Here is a 21,870-nt window from a genome sequence, read left to right as displayed (position 1 = left end):
TCTTGATGGAACAGAAAACTGTTACGTTTACAACGTTTCTTCGAATGATGCGTCGTTTTCGAGACACTTACAGGGAACTCCTTGAGTGTGATGTCGGAAGTTCAATCTTTAGTAAGTCTCACTTAAAAGTGTCGTGTTAAAGAGTGTGACGGGCGACGTATTAGCTGCTAAAGACTCACCATCTGCATCAGAAGCACGACAGATGATGAGTGTCATGGAGCTGCAGAGATCAACCTTCTACGGGACGTGTGTACGAGGGTCATTCCAAAAGAAATGCACACTATTTTTGTAAAAATACAGTTTTCATTCTGCAAGTGTGAAAGTCTTACAGTGTGTAGATACATCCTTCCCGCTTGTTTTCAAACTTAGTTCAACCTGTTCCCGTGAGTGGCGCCGTCACAGCATGTCTTCAAGATGGCTGCTACACTTGACGTTCGTCAGAAGCAACGTGCTGTCATAGAATTCCTGTGCTGTGAAAACGAGACATTAGGAAACATCCACAAGAGGTTGAAAGAGGTGTATGGAGATGCTACTGTCGATTGCAGTACAGTTAGTCGGTGGGCAAGCAGTTTACGTGATGAAAGCGGGCACGGCAGTATTGAGGATTGTCCTCGCAGCGGCAGACCTCGCACTGCACACACTCCAGACAATGTGCGGAGAGTTAACGAATTGGTGACTGCATTGAACGAATTGTCACGCTACGTTGAGACATGGGAAGGATGTGTTTGCAGAATACTGAAAGTGTTGGCGTTAAAAAAGGTTTGCGCCAGGTGGGTTCCCAGGATGTTGACAGTGGCTCACAGAGAAACAAGAAATACGGTATACAGCGAACTTTTGGAACAGTACGCGAATGGTGGAGATGAATTTCTTGGAAGAATTGCAACAGGTGTGAAACATGGCTCCATCATTTTTCACCAGAGACGAAGAGGCAATCAATGGAGTGGCATCATGCAAATTCACCCAAGAAAAAAATTCAAAACCACACCTTCTGCTGGAGAACTTATGGCTACGGTGTTTTTCGATTCCGAAGGACTCTTGCTTGTGGATATCATGCCAAGTAGAGCCACCATAAATTCTGATGCATATATGGTGACACTGAAGAAACTTCAAGCTCGACAGACTCGTGTTCGACCACATCGGCAAAAGCAGGATGTTTTGCTGTTGCACGACAGTGCACGGCCACATGTCAGTCAAAAAACCATGGAAGGGATCACAAAACTCAGATGGACAACACTGATACACCCGCCTCACAGTCCTGACCTGGCTCCTTGTGACTATCATGTCTTTGGGAAACTGAAAGACTCTCTTCGTGGAACAAGGTTTGAAGATGATGACTCCCTTGTGGACGCTGCCAAACAGTGGCTCCAACAGGTTGGTCCAGAATGTTACCGAGCGGGTATACAGGCGCTGGTTCCAAGATGGCGTAAGGCAGTTGAGAGGGATGGAAATTATGTGGAGAAATGAAAATATTGTTCCTAAAGGCTGTATCTACACACTGTAAAACTTTCAAACATGTAGAATAAAAGATGGATTTTAAAAAAAAGTAGTGTGCATTTCTTTTGGAGTGACCCTCGTATTATGTTTCACGAAATGCATATGGCCGACATTCAAGACAAACCATTAACTTGCAACATGAACACCGAATGAAAAATGGCGCGCCACAGTAATCACAACGGTTCGCACCGTCAAGATCGAAGGCGAATCCCTTGGGAGTCACAAACTGTGCAGCTCGTTCAACTAGGCATCCACTCATAAACAATACATATAGAATCATATTGGTGTTCACAGGGTGATGAGAGCTAATGGAAGGTAATGGCACGCAACTGCATGCAAAAGAGGCTGTCATTATCTCAAGTTAAAACAAACCACTTGCATATAGCTGTGTGTGTGTGTGTGTGTGTGTGTGTGTGCGTGCGTGCGTGCGTGCGTGCGCGCGAACGTGCGCGCTTCCTTCTCTCTCAAGGCTGCCCTGCATTTAGGCAACCCGGCTGTGTGGCGTTTGGCCACGGCATTATGATGATACGGCACCCAGCCTACAGACTATGAACAGGGTAACCCGTAGCACTCTTAGTTTCATTCCAATCGAAACTTAGAATTTCATAGCTACATCATATGGTTTCTGTTCCTAGTATTACGTGGGCGTTGGTATCGTTTAGACTAGATCTGAGACGTTTTTCATGGACTCTCCTGCAGCTAACTTCGTCTTTCTCCACTCTGTCATGACAAATACCAGTATCTTTAATCTACAGGGACGATATTCTTCCCTGTCTGAACGGAAAATGTATCTTATCAGGCCTGAGGACGGATTTCTGTATCCTAAAGAAACCCACACGTTTGGAGGAGCCAACAGTTATTCATCCGACAGTAGAGAGAGAGAAACCTGCATTCAAGATCGTCTCAGAATCGACTGAGTCTCTGGTTTAAGCCTTCCACTTGGCTCGGCTCCAAATTAGAGCACCGCGACAGGTTCTGAGAAGAATGCTGCAAAACGGTGGCTCTGCTTCTACGCTGACTGCTAGGCCAGCTGCCTTCACGAAAGCACCTAGGAACCAAGAATGGCCCCTGAACGCAGGCGGAAGGCGTCGTTCGGGTCGACCTGAACGTCCAGTGCAGTTAGGTGCAACCAGTGTGCTCAGTGGTCGGCGTCAGAGCCTTCTCCACTTCTCCAACAAGCCCCCAGGCAAGCAATAGAGTGGTCACTGTCGTCCTTCCTCGATCCGCCCGCTACTACCCTAAGAGGCTTCATCATCTACCCAAAGTGGAAGATCTCGATGACAAGGAGTCCCATGGTCTCATCTAGACCTGACCTGACAGGAAAATAGACCCCAGTCCCAAACGACGAGGTGTCCCGTCCTTGCTCAGATGTTCTTAAAGCAGTAGTCACTATTTCAAACTTGTTTCTGAGTCATAAAGGGACAGCCGTGTTTTCAGTACACACTTCCGCTTTCCACCCAGAGATTTGACACACCGCCACTGTTCGCTATTAACTGTCAGAAGAACGTCAGCCTGCCTGGATGCGTCACTCAGAAGCCGCAAGGCATTAGTGATCCTTCGGCACCAGATGTATCAGAGCATTCTTCACATTTGCCCCATGGACTCCACACCTCAGAGCAGGCTGTCTGTAGCCTATCGACTGTGGCCAACAAAGCTTCCAGCTGTTTCCAGACAACAGCCAGTTCCCCCTGCATCTGTACAACATAAGGGCAATCTATATCCTTCATCAATCAGTGTTCATCCATATGACAAGGAATAATGTAGTAGCTCCAGCAGTCAAGGAAGCAATTTAAGAACTGTTGCTGAAATGGTTCTGATTATTACCATACTACAATTTCAGTTTACGTGAAAATAAACGTCAAAAAATACACAGACACTGACTTGAGTCGCCCAGTTAAATACCCATTCTTTTCACTTCTTTAAATCTGAAATTTGTGGTAAGTTATATGCGACCACATTGCTGAAGCTATCGGTCCCTGAGCTTACGCACTGCTTAATCTAACTTAAACTAATTTACACTAAGAACAACACACACACACACACACACACACCCCTGCCCGAGGGAGGACTCGAACCTCGAACGGGGGAGCCGCGCGAACAGTGACAAGTCGCCTTGACCGCTGGGCTACCCCGCGTGGCCTTCACCTCTTGCAGAAGACATTAGAACCAGAGCTAAACGAAGACCCGTGTGTAAACAGAAACTTAACCAGCTGGTGCTGATGCATCTGCAGCTTTTGGTTTGCGGTGAATTTAATTTATTCTACTTAAAACTCACTATGCAGTAATGGCTGAAAATTACTAATACGAAAATTAGTGTCTAAGCAAACTGACTGTTTACAAGTGTTTGGGTTCTCGAGACTTCCTAGCAAATTAAAATTGTTTGCCGAGCCGGGATTTGAGCCCAGAGCCCTATCTTTATAAACAGTTCAAATCAAATGGTTCTAAGCACTATGGGACTTAACGTCTGAGGTCATCGTCCAGTAGACTTAGAACTTCTTAAATATAACTAACCTAAGGACGTCACACACATCTATGCCCGAGGCAGGATTCGAACCTGCGACCGTAGCGGTAGCGCAGTTCCAGAGTGAAGCTGCTAGAACCGCTCGGCCACTGCGGCAGGCAGCGGCCGGCTTATAAACAGTTGTCTTACTCACAAAGCTATCCAGTCATGACTCTCAATCCGTCTTCACGGCTTTTGTGAAGCTTGCAAAGTTTGAGACGGGTTTCAAGTAGTGAAGTCGAATATTTTGCACGCTGCTGTCGATTCACTGGTGGGATTTTAAACAGTCCTTTTCTAAGCATGAAAATGGTGACTGATCTCAACGTGATCATTAGCGGTTTCAACATTTGTTCCTCGAAAGGTCGCTAGTAACAGACTTAAGAGCCCTTTCTGGGTTATGAGTGTACGTGTTAACGATGACGGGTTGCTTAATATGTAATTTCACATCATATTACACGTTTCCACAGAACTACCACAAGTGATGATTGCATAATATTTTTCCTGACATTCGGGCAGTAAGACACATCGCCATGCAAATGCCGTAATTACACACAGGTCAGGTCAGTCTCTAAGAATTGTGAACATTGTTTCTTACAAGGGAACCTCCCCATCGCACCCCCCTCAGATTTAGTTATAAGTTGGCACACTGGATAGGCCTTGAAAAACTGAACACAGATCAATAGAGAAAACAAGAAGAAGCTGTGTGGAACTATGAAAAAAATAAAATGTATAAACTGGGAAGTCCATGCGCAAGATAGGCGACATAAAGGACAATATGAGCTCAGGAGTGTAGTGGTCCCGTGGTTAGCGTGAGCAGCTGCGGAAGGAGATGTCCTTGGTTCAAGTCTTCCATCGAATGAAAAGTTTAATTTTTTTTATTTTCAGACAATTATTATCTGTCAGTTCGGCCGTCCGATGCGAGGTAACTGCGCCGTTGTATAGGGGCGCTACACCTAAACGGAAAAATTTGAAACCGTTAAAAACATATGTTTTGACAGAGCACAGGGAAAACGGTGCGACTGTGAAACTGTTGCAGTTTATGTGAAAACTCTTATGTTTTCATCACTTTTTGGGAGTGATTATCACATCCACAAGAAAACCTAAGTCGGGCAGGGTAGAAGAATCTTTTTACCCATTCGTCAAGTGTACAAGTTAGGTGGGTCGACAACATATTCCTGTCATGTGACGCACATGCCGTCACCAGTGTCGTATAGAATATATCAGACGTGTTTTTCTGTGGAGGAATCGGTTGACTTATGACCTTGCGATGAAATGTTTTCGGTTCCCATTGAAGAGGCACGTCCTTTCGTCTACTAATCGCACGGTTTTGCGGTGCGGTCGCAAAAGACAGACACTAAACTTACTACAGTGGGCAGAGACGTCAATGAACGAACGGACAGATCATAACTTTGCGAAAATAAAGAAAGTAAGCTTTTTACTCGAGGGAAGACTTGAACCAAGGACCTCTCGTTCCGCAGCTGCTCACACTAACCACGAGACCACGGCGCTCCTCAGCTCATAATCCTTGATGTTGCCTATGTTGGGCATGGACTACTCATTTTGTATATTTTGCTTATTTTTTTCATAGTTCCACACAACTTCCTCCTGTTTTCTCTATTGACCTGTGTTCAGTTTTTCAAGGCCTATCCACTGTGCCAACTTATAACTAAATCTGAGGGGGGTGCGATGGGGAGGTTCCCTTGTTAGGTATGTAATCTAGATTTGTGAAGACGTCAGGTAAGTAACCCATTCTCCGGGTTTCATTCGGTGAAACACGTTTTTGTTGTAGCTGAACCATTAGAATCAGTTACTGATACTTCATTCGTAGTTTCAGAATGAGGATCATTCCAAAACTAAAGCATTTTTCTTACTTTGAATGTCCAAGGCCGATTAAGTTGTAATGTTTTAGTACTAATCTTCCTGCTAGTGTCTGTCGATTTTATTGAGTTGGGATAGATAGTAGCAACAGAGGAGCGTCAAAAATGGCGTCTGCCACACAGGTGCGGATAAAAAAGAACTGAGTTAACTGACCGTTCTTTGGTAGAATATTTTACACTTTATGAATGAAACACACATAACACCTGTGTAACATTCTACACAATTTGTTACCGTACAACAAGCGTTCAGCTGTTAACCCATTATCAGGTGCAAAGATAAATATGTGTGGTTACAAATTTTGTGAGAGCAAAGATTTTAAACTAAGAGCATGCAACGAGTCTCCCAGTTGTCTGTCAAATACGACAGTTGTTAATGTTTAATATAAAACTGAAGTGAAAACAACTAACGTTATAAGATAAAATTACTTAGTGTAGTTAAAATATATGAGGCCTTGACTTAATGGACTACAAAATTACAGCAATATTTCAGAGAAATAAATTAAATAGAGCAAGACAGAGCAAATTTTGGGAACATGGTTGATAGATCATGCTTATCCATTACGGATATTTTAGAATCGTGACTGTACGTTGAATGTAAATAAGTTATACAGAACTGCAACCAGTCACTTTTTTGAATAATTATGTTTTATTCAATGAACCGGTTTTCGAACCTTTTCAGGTTCATCTTCAGATGGTTTCAGGAAGTTACATCATTACTGCTAGCATAATGCTGGGTGCTGGCTCTGCGACAAAAAGATGGGTCACTCTTTAATGTATCGCTGTGGCTATAGCTTATCTGTCGATATGGATGTAAATTTAGTTTTTACTTACTGCGAAAGTATAGATGGACGCTAATCGAAAAAAAAGCCGCCTACACTGCCGCAGTAAGTAAAAACTAAATTTGCATCCATATCGACAGATAAGCTATAGTCATGACGATACATTAAAGTGTGACCCATCTATTTGTCATAGAGCCAGCACCCAGCATTATGCTAGCAGTAATGATGTAACTTCCTGAAACCATCTGAAGATGAACCTGAAAAGGTTCGAAAACCGGTTCATTGAATAAAACATAATTATTGAAAAATGTGACTGGTTGCAGTTCTGTATAACTTATTTACATGGTTGAAAGATATTACTGAATAAAATAGTATTGTTCTGAACGAGTATAATATTATAGGTGAGATACATTGTGAGAATAAATAGGCAAGTGGAAAAGAACGATAATTATAAAAAGTAAAACTGTAGCGCAAGTGAAACCACAATCCTGAAACAAAGTAAAACCTGGACGTACTTGTATAATAGTCTGAATGGAATTATTTGTAGGATATGCAGTTACCAGGGTTGAGGAAGGGAACTGTATGTGACTGTTCAGTTACAAGTACCACAACCATAAGCTTACTTTATTTCAAGATAGAGCAGAGCGAGCAGTGGAGAAATAGTAAAATGTCTTAATTAATTTGAATAAATGCGGAAATATTAAAGGTACAATGGTTTGCACTGTTCTGCTGAAGGATGCAAGTATTGTGTTTTTATGCTACCTTATACTAGTCAATTATTTAACGGCAGTGAAAACCTCTTGAAAATGCAGGTACAGTGTTATAATGGTGGTAATGCTGACCGAGAAATTTTTCGCAAAATTATCCGAACAATACGCCAAAAGAGATTGGTTGGTTTGTTGATTTGGAGGAGGCGACCAAACAGCGAGGTCATCGGTCCCATTGGTGCAGGGAACGATGGGGAAGAAGTCGACCGTGCCCTATCAAAGGAACCATACCGGAATTTACCTGAACCGATTTAGGGAAATCACGGAAAACTTAATGTAAGATGGCCTGCCGCGGGTTTGCACCATCGTCCTCCCGAATGCGAGTCCATTGTGCTAACCACAACGCCACCTCGCTCGGTGCCGAAAGAGAAAGGGCAGGCGGTCGGAATACACTGTTGCGATGTAAATACTGCGAAATGTTGCTCTTTTGCCAAGCTTACACTTCAAAGGGTTTAACACGTAAAAAAAAAGACCCAGTCCTCTAACATATGGACGGTTCAGCAAATGGAAAGGGCTGCAGGTTTGAGGTGGCTCACCCTGTTTAGCCTTGTCGATAAAAATAACAGCGGCGTCTTCATAAAAAGTATTTGACTGACTCAAAAGGAAAAGAAAGACTATAATTGAAAAAAAATGTTCAAATGTGTGTGAAATCTTACGGGACTTAACTGCTAAGGTCATCAGTCCCTAAGCTTACACACTACGTAACTTAAATTACCATAAGGACAAACACACACACCCAAGCCCGAGGGAGGACTCGAACCTCCGCCGGGACCAGCCGCACAGTCCATGGCTGCAGCGCCCTAGACCGCACGGCTAATCCCACGCGGCGACTGTAATTATAGTGAATTAAGTATAATTTATACTTACAGAACTCTATATATTTCACTCCATTTCATGAGATAAATAATAAGTTCAATGTACTATTCACCTGTCATACTCTTGAAGCGAGAGCTTTTTACTGGTTCTGAGCTAGAACGACATTTATTTTTCGTACACTGCTGGGCCTTGCCATTAATACCGCACGTGCACCTGTTGCATTCAACCATGAGCGTTGTACCGGGCACACATGGCTTGATTCCTGCAACAGTGGAGAAAGTATTACATGTTGTAATTAGATGAGCCTTACGAGTTTAATCAACACAGTTAGCAATAGGCAGTAGCACACAGTCTAGTCACATTACTGTTCCAATGGCCTATGTTCGACGTCAACGTGCAATATCTCCTCACAGACTATAAGTGGCAGCACTAGCATGAAGGTATATAAATCACGTCGGGGGATGCGGAAAACAGTGCAGTCATTGTCAATATGTGAAAACGGAGCGATTTATCTGACGCCCAAAATGTCATGATCGTTGGCTTTCTGGCCATAGGGCGGCAGAATTTCTGAATCGGCTAAGACTCTGAACTATTCCTGTGCCTCAATGGTTAAAGTACACCAAACATGGCGAAATGGGCGACGAGGAAACTGGCGCACCGAGTTCCATAGATGACAAGGGTGGACGATTGCTGCTGAAATGGCTACGGGTGAACATGTAACACCATAACACTACTGCTCTACTGATTTATTTTGCCTTTTGGTTTATTTAATGTTATATTGATGAGTTTCTGTAAATGTTGTTTGATTGAATCCATACCATGAGAGTGTTTATTCTTGTTTCTGTTAAAAACTTTGATGTCTGTTAGAATGTGGGAAGTGTGACCTATGTAATACGTACGATATGAGCAAATGATATGTTTGTCTTTCTCACTTAATGTCTTTGGTTATCTTTGAGATTGAATAATTTTGTTTAAATAATTTTTTGTAGAAATGTCAATATGTGCAAATGTTCTGTTTTATTTAATACGTTTGGTTGGTGTTATGTAAACTGCTGATCCTCACTTAGGATTTTTAGTTATTTTGTATGTAAAAGGTGTTGTGGTTCCCCTCGGGAACGAAACTGTGTAGCGCCCGCGCAAATTTTGGTTGGCCTAGGTAGAAAAGATGGAACAAAGAGTCAGTCGGGGACGAGCTACCAAACTGTGAACTGCCCATGTAAAAGTTGTATATTGTGCTGGTTCCAAGAGAGGCTTTTTCTGACGCTTTACAAAACCTCGAATGGATGGATAAATAGTTGGAACTATTCTGAAATTGGTGTCTATCATCGCCACGAAGAAATGACAGAGTCCAGCAATTCTACCTGCAAACCCACCTACCAACATGCATTCACTACCACGTTGCGCAGTCACTAGAAAGGAACCAAGAAGAAAAATGAAGGATCAGCTCATTGGATGTTTTAGTGTGCGGAAATATAAGGTAACTTATACTCGAACTCTTATACCTACCTTGATTTTTCATCCCTCTGTCACATTTCCACTTAGGGTCCTTCCCATGCTAAAGTGATTACCGAGTGTCCTTATTGAAAGAACATTAAAGCCTAGTGTTTTAACTAGTTAATGCCTTTTGAACATAGTAAAAAGAAAGTTAATGTGGCAAGAGAGTGAGCTAAAGTACATGATGCTTGCTAAAAATAATTTTTCTATTAAAACTGCTTATTAATAAGTTGTTGCCAACTTCAAAATTAAAAGTTATTAAAATTCAGGCTTGTAAAGTTTTGCTTGGTAAATGATCACATTGCTGCTTGTTGTAAATCGCAAAAGGTGAGTCAATTTCTTACAGATATGCCAAGTTGTGTTCTACTGCAGTAATAAGAGTTGAGAACTAATACTGTTGAAGGTTACATGTTCATACTTGTTAAGGGCTTGTTTCTTTAGTGTATTAAAAGTGTATTTAGTATGCTCTGCTACAGTGGTCAAGATTAATGGCCCCCCTCCACTGAAAGTAGTTCAAATGCACAAAGTTAATTATAGCAAATTTCAATTACTCTTGCTATTCAAGCGAAATTCTGTACAATATTGGGTTCCTATTGTGTATTGAAAGTGCATATTAATGTTGCAACAGGATCCATAGTTTGTCTATTGTGCTCATGCTACATAACGATTGATAGAAAGACAACTATCTATGAAAACAGTAACTTCTTTATTCAAAAGACAGTGAGAAGTAATCTGTTAGTGAATTCTATTTAATTTTCATTCTAAATAAAAAGGTGTTTAGTAGTGAGAGACTTAATCCATGCACAGTAGCTACTTTTGCTGTACAACATATCTATATTTCATGTCAGATAGGAATATGTTTGAAAAGTAACATTGAACCTATGTCCAATTTTTGGTTCTAAAGTGCACTGTAATAGTAATATTATTGTAACTACTCAGTTTGACTAAGCCTTGAAGATAGTAGTGTGTATCGTTATCTATTATATTTACGCAAATAGTTTGTTCTGCTCTTGCTGTCAACTCCAAACTTAACGTTAACATATGCAGGTGTCAGAGTTCATTGCACTCGCGTGTGGCAAAATATAGGTTGTGTTTGTCCGTTAAAGTTACTCATAACTTTAAATGCGAACATTTTTAGGATAGGCTTTACCGTGACTGTTACTGACATTAAAAGAAACAACAAGTTTACTGTTACCAGTCCTTTACAACAGACAACAAGATTGGACAGAAGTTACCCCACAACATCGGCACACGAAACCCACTTCATCACGCAGGTGTGTACAAAATTGAATGTTTGGACTGTGACTGTTTCTACATAGGCCAGACAACAGATCATTTGAGATTAGGTTCAAGGAACACATGGCAGCACTAAAAAACAGAAAATACCACACATCACCAATAGCTACCCACCTGTATAAAACAAAACACCATGTTAACAACAAAAGTATTAGCATCCTACACATCCAACCAAAAAGCAGAAAACTAGACATCCTTGAAACGCTCCAAATATACAAACACCAAATGAAACAACCAGAATCCATCTTAAATGACAAAAATGACAATAGTTACAATAGTATCATCTCTGTTTTCAGCAACTGCCTACACTCTTAAAAATGCACACACACACACACACACACACACACACACACACACTTTCTCTCTCTCTTCCTCTCCTTCTGCCTCCAGTCTCTCACATCTGTTTATTAATTCCAATCAAAGAGTGTCATCTATGTATGATTTTACTGCTGTAGCCAATATGATCATTGTAATTCAAGTCTTAACATTTCACCTAATTGTTATTAACAAGTATGAAGTTTAAACCATTTTAACATTTCACCTGATTGTATAAACGAGTACAAATGTTTAGCTGTTTTAACTTGTCAAAATTGGATTTATATACCACCTGAAGTACACACACATTTATTCGACACCTCAAAACAAACACCTCCAAATGCTTTAAACAATTATTCTATAATAATGTGTATTCTTTGCACTTTGCGAGTATGTCTTCTCTTCTGCCATACGAACCTTGCACCCGGCTGATTCCAGACGCCATATTTGTTTACAAATGTGGCAGTATACATGTGATGTGTTACGACAGCAAAAGGAACCTGTGACCACTGGAGGTACTCTAGTTTACTTATTTAATGTTTACCATTATATATCAGTTTAATTTTTTGTCAGAAGTAGTCCTAAACCATATTCTGAAATAGTGTCTTGTTTCTCCACTAAAGAGTGCCACAAGTTCCTCAAAAAATCGTAACACAACACACACACACAAATGTAATACTAAGTAATGTAAATCCACCCGATAATGGAGGTTGAAACCTTCGAAACGCGTCGTGGGAATAAATAAAACGGTGACAGGTAACAGTAAACTTGTTGTTTCATTTACTCATAACTACTTTCTTAAACAAGAATGTTAATCATTCTCATGCCGAATTAGGCTGGCGACCGTTTTTTTTTTTTTTTTTTTATTCTTTGAACAGTGTGGATAAGTAAATTATTGTTTGTTACTGTTTGAATATTTACGTAATTCTGACAGTCTCTGCCGATAAGCCACCTCCGTTAGCTACAGCACGGTCAGCATAACAAAATTCCTCTCAGAGGGTAACACTGCTCTGTTGCGTTATACCATAAATACTTTAACAAGATAGTTTTATTTCAAGACCTGCCTCCAACTTTGAGGTTATGATATAGCAGTAGTGGAAAGTAGTGTTATAAACAGACATGCAGCTGTTGAGCAACTGACCGCCCAGACGAAACAAGGGACTCACAACAGTGTCTCCTAAAAGATCGTTAAGCTATCATTCTTGCGTGTGGGTGCCCACAGCTGGTACCTTGTTCATGCACTCATTCTCTGTGGCGTGCGTACTGTAAGACGCATACCATCAGATTATTTAACTTGTCGCTCTAACGAAGTAGGCCAGTGTCAGCAATATGTCTTGTGGTCTTATCGTGGCGTGTTTATCTTCTGCCGTTAGGTCAGACGATAGAAATGCCACTTGGACGCTTAGAGTAGCAGATTGACAGTGACAAACTTTAAACAGAACTTGATTAATTTTCACACACATTTATTAAAATAATAAAAATCATAGACATTACGTAACTTGATTCTGGATGCTGTTTACAATTGACAATCTGAAGTTCCTTTGGTCTTGATACTTGACAAAGTGTCTATACATTTCCCTTCATGGCTATGTACAGGAATATGATAATCTTATTAGGCGCAGACTGAAACTTGACTGCAGACTGGTACAGACAAAAGCAGACTAATGGAGACTGACGAATCGGAGGTCTGTACACTCGTTATAATACCTCGCGCGTTCAGGTATCACTGCGCGAGTGTGATCCGCGAGGAGAAAAGGTTCTACGTTAGCAGCAATCTCATTGGTTGCGTTAATACTCCGATCGGTGGAAGCAGAATTTGGTCCGTCTCTAAGACAGCGCCATTGCGTAGTGCGGAGACGGACGAGCGCCGCGCCTGCGCTGTTGTGCCTAGTGGGGCGCGCTCTAGTGGGAAAGTTGTGTACGCGCTGACTACACGGAACTATGTACACAACATTCTCACTGCTGTTCATCAGCGACGACGGCTGGGATTTGCGTGCCAATACTGGATCAGGACGTCCACTGAATGGCGACAGGTGGCCTTTTCAGATTAAACACGTTTTACGCTCCGTCGAACCAACGACCATACAACAGAGCAGGGCAGCATCGTGCCTGGTCCCGCCTTCGCCGCGCAGTGCCCGGGACACAGTATGCTGCGGGAGCGCCGCACGTGCTCCCTCTTGGTGGTCTCTCATAACGACGACAGCGACGGTGAAGGTGTTAGAAACATTGACAATTATATGGACGTTACCGGGTGATCAAAAAATTAGTATAAATTTGAAAACTTGATAAACCACGGAATAATTTAGATAGAGAGATAAAAATTGACACACATGCTTGGAATGACATGGGATTTTATTAGAACAAAAAAAAGTTCACAAAATGCCCGACAGATGGCGCTGGACAGCAAAACGTCAGTGACTGCGCATGACAATCGTGTATAAAAGGAGCTGTAATGAGAGACAGAATCTACGACCTAATTCCCTTCCCCCACTTCCTCCTCTTCCTCGAATGGATACGGATCCTCTACACCTCCCGTAAACTCGATCCTGTTCACCCACTGGTCTCTCCCGTCCTCCCCCGCCCTCGTCCGCTGCCGCGCCTGTACTTCCACGTCCCAGCGTTTAGTGAAGCTGTATTATCAGAATGGGGAATGTGCTGGTTCAGCGTTACGATCCTATCGCCATAGGAAGGGGATTCGAACGGGTAAAGGTCCGTTGACAAATGCAGCTGTGGCGAGAATGATTTCGAAGTTCGAAGCCACGGGTTGTCTAGACGATAGATCCCGTAGTGGCCGACCGAGCACAAGGCATAATGCTGCTGAGACAGTTCAGGAAGAAATGGAGACTGTAGCGGGTTTGTCTGTGTACGGGGAAGTCAGCGCTCGTGCCGTCACATGTCCCACCGGCATTCCATACACTACTGTTTGGTTGGTCCTGAGGCGTACCCTCCGATGCTATCCGTACAAAATCCATCGGCATCATGAACTGTTACCTGGCAATTTAGTGAAGCGGAGGACGTTTGCGGTGTGGGCGTTTCAAAATATGGCGGAACATGACGATTGGTTGCGTAACGTGTTGTGGACAGCCGCAGCTCATTTCACGCTCCGAGGGTCTGTCCACGCCCACAACTGCAGAATTTCGGCTACCGAAAATCCTAGACCTGTCGTGGAAACTCCATTGGACGACGAGAAAGTCACGGTATGGGTTGGATTTACCACATCTACCGTTATCGGGTCTTTTTTCTTCGTGGAAATGTGTGATTCTGGTTCTGTAACTGCGACGGGTGAGAGGTACGCCGATTTGTTACAGAATCGCATCATCCCCAGCTTGGCTGATAAACACCTGCTGGAGCGTACGATGTTTACGCAGGATGGCACTCCACCCCATATTGCTAGACGCGTGAAAGATCTCTTGCGCGCGTCGTTTGGTGATGATCGTGTGCTCAGCCGCCACTTTCGTCATGCTTGGCCTCCTAGGTCCCCAGACCTCAGTCCGTGCGATTATTGGCTTTGGGGTTACCTGAAGTCGCAAGTGTATCGTGATCGACCGACATCTCTAGGGATGCTGAAAGTCAACGTCCGACGCCAATGCCTCACCATAACTCCGGACATGCTTTACAGTGCTGTTCACAATATTATTCCTCGACTACAGCTATTGTTGAGGAATGATGGTGGACATATTGAGCATTTGCTGTAAAGAACATCATCTTTGCTTTGTCTTACTTTGTAATGCTAATTATTGCTATTCTGATCAGATGAAGCGCCATCAGTCGCACATTTTTTGAAATTTTGTATTTTTTTTGGTTCTAATAAAACCCCATGTCATTCCAAGCATGTGTGTCAATTTGTACCTCTCGATCTACATTATTCCGTGATTTATTCAGTTTCCAGATTTATACTGACTTTTTGATCACGCGGTACATCTCAAAGGGTCTGCAGAATTGGACATGTCTTCATTGACCAAGCACCGATATAGTAAAGAACAACCAAAGAAAATGAAAAAAAAATGATGTTTCCAAGCTTACACAAAATTTCACTGTCCAGCATGAACAAGGGCAACGGAAAGAGCGATTGGTCTAAAAAGATTCAAGAATAAAAACCTGTCAGTGACCAACTCTGCCATTACTTCAAGACGATGCACAAAGTAACTAAAGATATGCACTCATTAAGTCAATATTTCATTTGTAGAAAAATATTTGAAGTGACATCGCAAACTGGTGCATCTCTCCTAGAAATTTATAGTCCTCCATCTCAAGAACTCGAACGATCTCGGAATTGCGTCGCAACAGATACTTCACGTCCACAAGTGTATCTTAATCGTCGAAAGCTAGTGGTAAATCTTTGACACTTCTTCAGAACGCAGTGGACGTGCGTTCAATTACAGCTGCTGGATCTTACGCTCAACTCACGAATAGTAACAATAATTTCCCCATTTAATTTTTCAAAGTAACCTATGTCACTCTTGCTTAAGTCCTTACTTCGAGAGAAATTAAGTAAAACTTAGTAATTAAAAATTAGTAAAATAGTAATTATGTAATAATAGTAGTAGTAATAGTAATACATAGTAATTAAGTAATGAAAATTCGTAAAATAGATTTAAACCATAGTAATTAAAAATTAGGTGAAAATTACCTCAAGAAAACAACGAATTTTTCTTCACTAGCATTTCTGGGCATTACACTGTTCAGAAAATACAGATTTCCGCAAAAGCTCGTAAACATCGTGAAGTTGACTCAAGTCTGAACGGAATTAGTTCGTGAACTGATTATCAGAAAACTCTTGTCGTCTAAGCTTATTCGCCTTTAGTATTTCTCTTGCTCAAATATCCGCTTTTCCACTGTGATTTCTTCCGTTTTTAAGTGTTATACAGTGACAAAAGTCATGCGACAACGATATTCAGATGTGTAGATGGCGGCAGTATCACGTATACCACGTATAAAAGGGTAGTGCATTTCCGTAGATGTCATCTGTACTCAGGTGATGGATGTGCTAATGTCCCGACCTCATTATGACAGTGCGATGGGAATTAATAGACTTCGAACACGGAATGGTAGTTGGAGCTAGAATCATGGGACATTCCATTTCGGAAATCGTTAGGGAATCTAATATTCTGAGATCCACACTGTGAAGAGTACCAAGTTTCAGTCATTACCCCTCATCACTGGCAATGAATGGCCGGCGGGCTTTACTTAACGATCGAGAGCAGCGGCGTGTTCGTAGAGTTGTCAGTGCTAACAGACAAGCTACACTGCGTGAAGTAACAGCAGAAATCAATGCGGGACGTACGAAGAGTGTATCTGTGGCGAAATGTGGCGCTAATGGGCTCTGACAGCAGACAACTGACGCGAGCGTCTTGGTCTAAGAACACGACATCGCCTGCAGCGCCACTATTGGGCTCGCGACCGTGTCGGTCGGGTCCTAAACGACTGGAAAACTGTAGCCTGGTCGGATGAGCCCCGATTTCAGTTGGTATAGGTTGATGGTAGAGTTCTAGTGTGGCGCAGACCCTACGAAGCCATGGACCCAAGTTGTCAACAAGGCTCTCTGGAAGCTGGTGGTGGCTCCACAATGGCAGGGCTCTTTTTACATGAAACGGACAGGGTCCTGTGGATGTTCGCCCACTTGGAGACCATTGGCAGCGATTCATAGACTTCATTTTCCCAAACGTCGATGGAAACTTTATGGATGGCAATGTGTCATGTCACTGGGCAACAAATGTCCGCGACTGGCCTTAAGAACATTGTGGGCACTTGGAACGAATGATTTAACCACCCAGATCGTCTGACATGAATCACATCGAATATTTATGGGGCATAACCGACAGGTCAGTTCGTGCACAAAATCCTGCACCGGCAACACTTTCGCAATTACGGACAGATATAGAGGCAGCATGGCTCAAAATTACTTCCAAATATTTGTTCAGTCCTTGTCATATAGCTGCACTAGATCGGGCAAAAGGAGGTCCGACACGATATTAGTTACTATCTCATGACTTTTGTTGTTGTTGTTGTTGTTGTTGTTGTTGTTGTTGTTGTTGTTGTCCAGTCCAGAGACTGGTTTGATGCAGCTCTCCATGCTACTCTATCATGTGCAAGCTTCTTCATCTCCCAGCACCTACTGCAGCCTACATCCTTCTGAATCTGCTTAGTGTATTCATCTCTTGGTCTCCCTCTACGATTTTTACCCTCCACGCTGCCCTCCAGTACCAAACTGGTGATCCCTTGCTGCTTCAGAACATGTTCTACCAACCGATCCCTTCTTCTTGTCAAGTTGTGCCACAAACTCCTCTTCTCCCCAATTCTATTCGATAGCCCCTCATTAGTTATGTGATCTACCCATCTAATTTTCAGCATTCTTCTGTAGCACCACATTTCGAAAGCTTCTATTCTCTTCTTGTCCAAACTATTTATCGTCCATGTTTCACTTCCACACATGGCTACACCGCATGCAAATACTTTCAGAAACGACTTCCTGACACTTAAATCTATACTCGATGTTAACAAACTTCTCTTCTTCAGAAACCCTTTCATTGTCATTGCCAGTCTACATTTTACATCCCCTCTGCTTCGACCATCATCAGTTACTTTGCTCCCCAAATAGCAAAACTCCTTTACTTCTTTAAGTGTCGCATTTCCTAATCTAATTCCCTCAGCATCACCCGACTTAATTCGACTACATTCCATTATCCTCGTTTTGCTTTTGTTGATGTTCATCTTATACCCTCCTTTCAAGACTTTTGTTACCTCAGTGTATAATAACATTAGTATGTCCTTTTCGACATCAGAATCTGACTCTGAACTAAGATTCATGGGTTCAGGATACCCTCATAAGGAAGAACTGCGTGACAGTGGCTAAACTGCCTACCAATATGCGCACACACTTCGTCGTGGAGTATTTCTTTCATTGCACTGCCCTACTGTGCCCTTCGTCGGCTGCGTCCCAATGTGCTCCTGGCCTCTCTCCTGTGTTTTAATATGTGTGCTGATAACTGGCTACTGGCGGACATTTCAAGCCGTCGTCCAAACTACCGGTTATGTGAATCAGAGTTGATCGTGTAGTGTACCCAATAGCATCCTACACCAAAACGCCAGGTGCTCTATCCATATGGTAATCACGATTGCAATTGGCAACGTTTGTTCTTCTAGGAGGCCCCAGACACCGATGTATGCGAGATGATGCTGTACACAGAAAAGAGACTTGTCCGAAAAGACAACGTGGTTTCACTCCTCTATCTGTTGTCGCTGTGTCATTGGGCATTTCACGGCCAACACACCTTTCTCTGATGCATTGGATTCTCAACTACCTTGGATGTATGTTGCTCCTACAACTACTGCAACCTGCTCTCCACATAACTCTCACAGATAGGTAAACCTAAACGCAACATCAAAATTGAAATTTTCTGAATGCGTTCTCGTCTTGATGGCCTTAGAAACAACTGCCAGTTTCTTTTTCTCCACCCTCTCTCTCCATTGCCTCTTCAATTCAGGTCTAGCACCTCTTGCAGACTGCACATCTTTCCGCTGTCTGCTTTGCTGTAAGTTTATTTTTACTACATGTCCTGGAGTTCCAGAAAAGGACCTTGCTAGATGAGAATAGTGTAACTGAGACATCATATACAGGGTATAATGGGTGTATGTGTACTGAAAACATTATATAAATATTTACTTCATTTGCAGAGTAATAATTAAAGCTGTTAGGAACAATATCTCTTTATGCTGGTTAGTACCTACAAGTACATGTGGCGAGAGCAAGCCATTAATTACCACCCGTTCACTTCCTTAAAAAGGCCTTGAAGGGTCGCCGATGCCTGCCGGACGAGGAGGTGCAGAAGGCGGTCACGGACTTCTTCACTCAGCAGAACACGGTTTTTTTCCCAAAAGACTGTCTTTATCCTGCTACGCAGTTGGGATGATTGCCTCAGTGATCACGGTGATTTTTTCTGATTAGCATACCGATGCTGGACTGTGCGACCTTCGAATTGAAACTATTTGATCGCTCCTTACACAATTCTGGCAGGTTCTCCTTTCTTCTTTATACCTGACTGATAGACATGGTTTATTGCTGGCATACTATCATCGTGATCAGATAAGCCATTTACTATGGAGCTAGATAGCATCTTTCTCATTATAGACGGTTGAATTTACACATAAATTGTTAATCGCAATTACGCTACATGTTATTGTTATTGGCTATGTTACAAAGGGGTCAAACCCTAGTTGGACATCAGTAACTCAATATTATACTGTTATCTCTACATACAAATTTTCTCAGTTATTTCTCCTAAGTATTCTAATTGCGTATAGAAGTTTAAAGGATTTCAGGTTATCTTGTATGATTTCAAATCTATCACTAAAGTACACCACTCAAATTTGTATGAGCTATGACTTTATTCGACTTTACTTTGTATACATGGTGTCCCAGGAAGATTCGTCAATATTCAGGGAAATGACAGGAACGATCATTCGAAAAAAATTCTAGTAAACATGGGTTCTAAACTACATACCTGAAGATCTGTGAGCACTTCCTCAACTTCGATACTGTGAAACAAATCTCGTCTGCTGCAGGCTCTTTGCTTTCTGTGTTTTGGGACGAGGCAGTATGGAAAGAAACAAAAGAAAAATTGTCTAGTAAGTATGAGCTCTAGAATTCATTCCTTAAGAGCTATGAGCCCTTTTTCAGAACAAGAGATGTGTTTTACGGTAGCGAAGATCAATAAGTGCTCTTGGCTCTGAAGGTATGAACTTTATGCCCCATGTTTACTGCGTATTTTTGTTTGTTTTGGTCTAGATTACCAACGCTAAAAATGTGGTAAACAAAGAGCTTGCAGTAGAAGAGATTCGTTTTACAGTGTCAAGTACGAAAAAGTGTTCACTACTCTTAAGGTTTGCATTTTACAGTCCACATGTACAAGGGTTTCTTTACTTTGAATGATCCTTCCTGCCGTATCTCTGAAAACTGACCATTCCTCCTTTATACCATGTATTGCCATTCATCCGTTACTCTCATTACTCTTACAGCAATGTGATACTCTCCTATATCTGTCTACGTGGATCCGTCCAATTTCTATGCCTTCTACATGATAAACCGCTATACACATTACATCTGTAGAAAGAGCTTTTCATTTTCCACTCTCGTATTCATATGATAAGCCCATTTTCCGTATTTAACAAGCTTCGTATGCACTGATGGAAAAGTCCACACTTATAACGACTGTTACCCTGTGAACTGAATACGGTACCATTGTTTTTCCCCCCACTAACTGCAGCAAATGTGTATCTATGTACGAGTATTTAACCACTGTCTCTTGAAAAACTGACGCTGAGAAAGACGTTTTCAAAAACATGAATTCACAGGGACTGGGATAATAGTACACTGGTTACTCTCAGTGCCTCTGGAAATGAGTTGTGCGAGTACAATTTTACCAGGAACTTTCGGATGTAGACCATGCCGTGTATGATATGACGCTGAGAGGCCATACATCAGTCGTATTCATGTGCGATTGCCCCATGTTGTCGAGGAACTCTAGAAGATATGTGTTATCATCAGGTTTTCTGTGATGTATCTGATATCATCGTGAATAGCGTAGCTGGAGCTACAGTTCAAACTATTGCAAACATCCGCAGTAATTACTACACGATCGCTCCGCAGACAGTTTGAGCCACAGGTGTCATAAGTACTGCACTTGGCTTAAAGATACAAGTTAGCTGGTATTCACTACCAGAGATTTACGAGCTACAGGTTCAAGCATTCCCTTCATATGACTACTCCATATCAGAAGACCTTCTTAGTGTTTTAACCCTTTGACTGCTACTAATCTTAGCTTTCACTTTTCTCTCTTTCTTGGCAGTGAGTTCCTAATCCGCCTGGATTGTCTGAAGTCCCCACACCAGTGAAGCCGCTGGAGATATCTGGACTAAAGCAACCAGACCTGAAGCATCGCTCAAACTTCTTGCCTGGTCTGGAGTGTTTGACAACAGACCACTCATCTGCCGTATTCCTAACATTATTGCTGCCAACTGCAGCTCTTAACCGAATTTTAAGATCAGCTCGTCTTTCGCCATAAAAATGGAGCGATAGAAACAACTACTACAGGGCTTAGACAAGCCACATCTCCATCCCAACTTGTTACTTCCCAGCAACCCTCATCAAAAAACCTTAGGCAATCTTCAACCATTTCCCACTATTATGAGACATTCTCTGCACGTGTCCATTGTGATGCTATTGATCTAGGCCAGACAGATTATTAACCAATAGCTAACAGTGAAAAGTAGCGATTAGGCGATCGTTTTCGGTTTTCTTTAAGCAAACATGATTGGCCTATCACACCGAAAGTAATTTAAAGAAAAAAACACAGTTGTGTCATAGGTATACATTACTGAAACAGCTAAATGTCATATTATAAAATTTACTTACAAAACGTATCATGTTTCCTGTGCGTGATTTAACAGCGACTACAATACTCAGATTAGGTAACGTTGCCTTTACTAAACGAGTATATAATGAACAAACTCTTTAGTAAAACATAATAAGGCAA

At 42.0% G+C, this 21,870-nt stretch overlaps 1 protein-coding gene across 1 annotated transcript in view; it reads right to left on the bottom strand.

The window, feature by feature from the left end:
* Positions 1–21,870, bottom strand: part of LOC124545935 (pacifastin-like protease inhibitor cvp4) — a 166,803-nt gene that overhangs the window by 91,015 nt on the left and 53,918 nt on the right. Inside the window, exon 3 of the mRNA XM_047124896.1 lies at positions 8,346–8,495. Coding sequence (XP_046980852.1) covers positions 8,346–8,495 — 150 coding nt within the window. The remainder of the gene's footprint in view (positions 1–8,345; positions 8,496–21,870) is intronic.

The sequence above is a fragment of the Schistocerca americana genome, chromosome 8 (genome assembly GCF_021461395.2).
Source record: "Schistocerca americana isolate TAMUIC-IGC-003095 chromosome 8, iqSchAmer2.1, whole genome shotgun sequence".
Lineage (NCBI taxonomy): Eukaryota > Metazoa > Arthropoda > Insecta > Orthoptera > Acrididae > Schistocerca > Schistocerca americana.
Note: the sequence above shows the minus strand (reverse complement) of the source record. Positions and strands in the feature narration are given on the sequence as shown.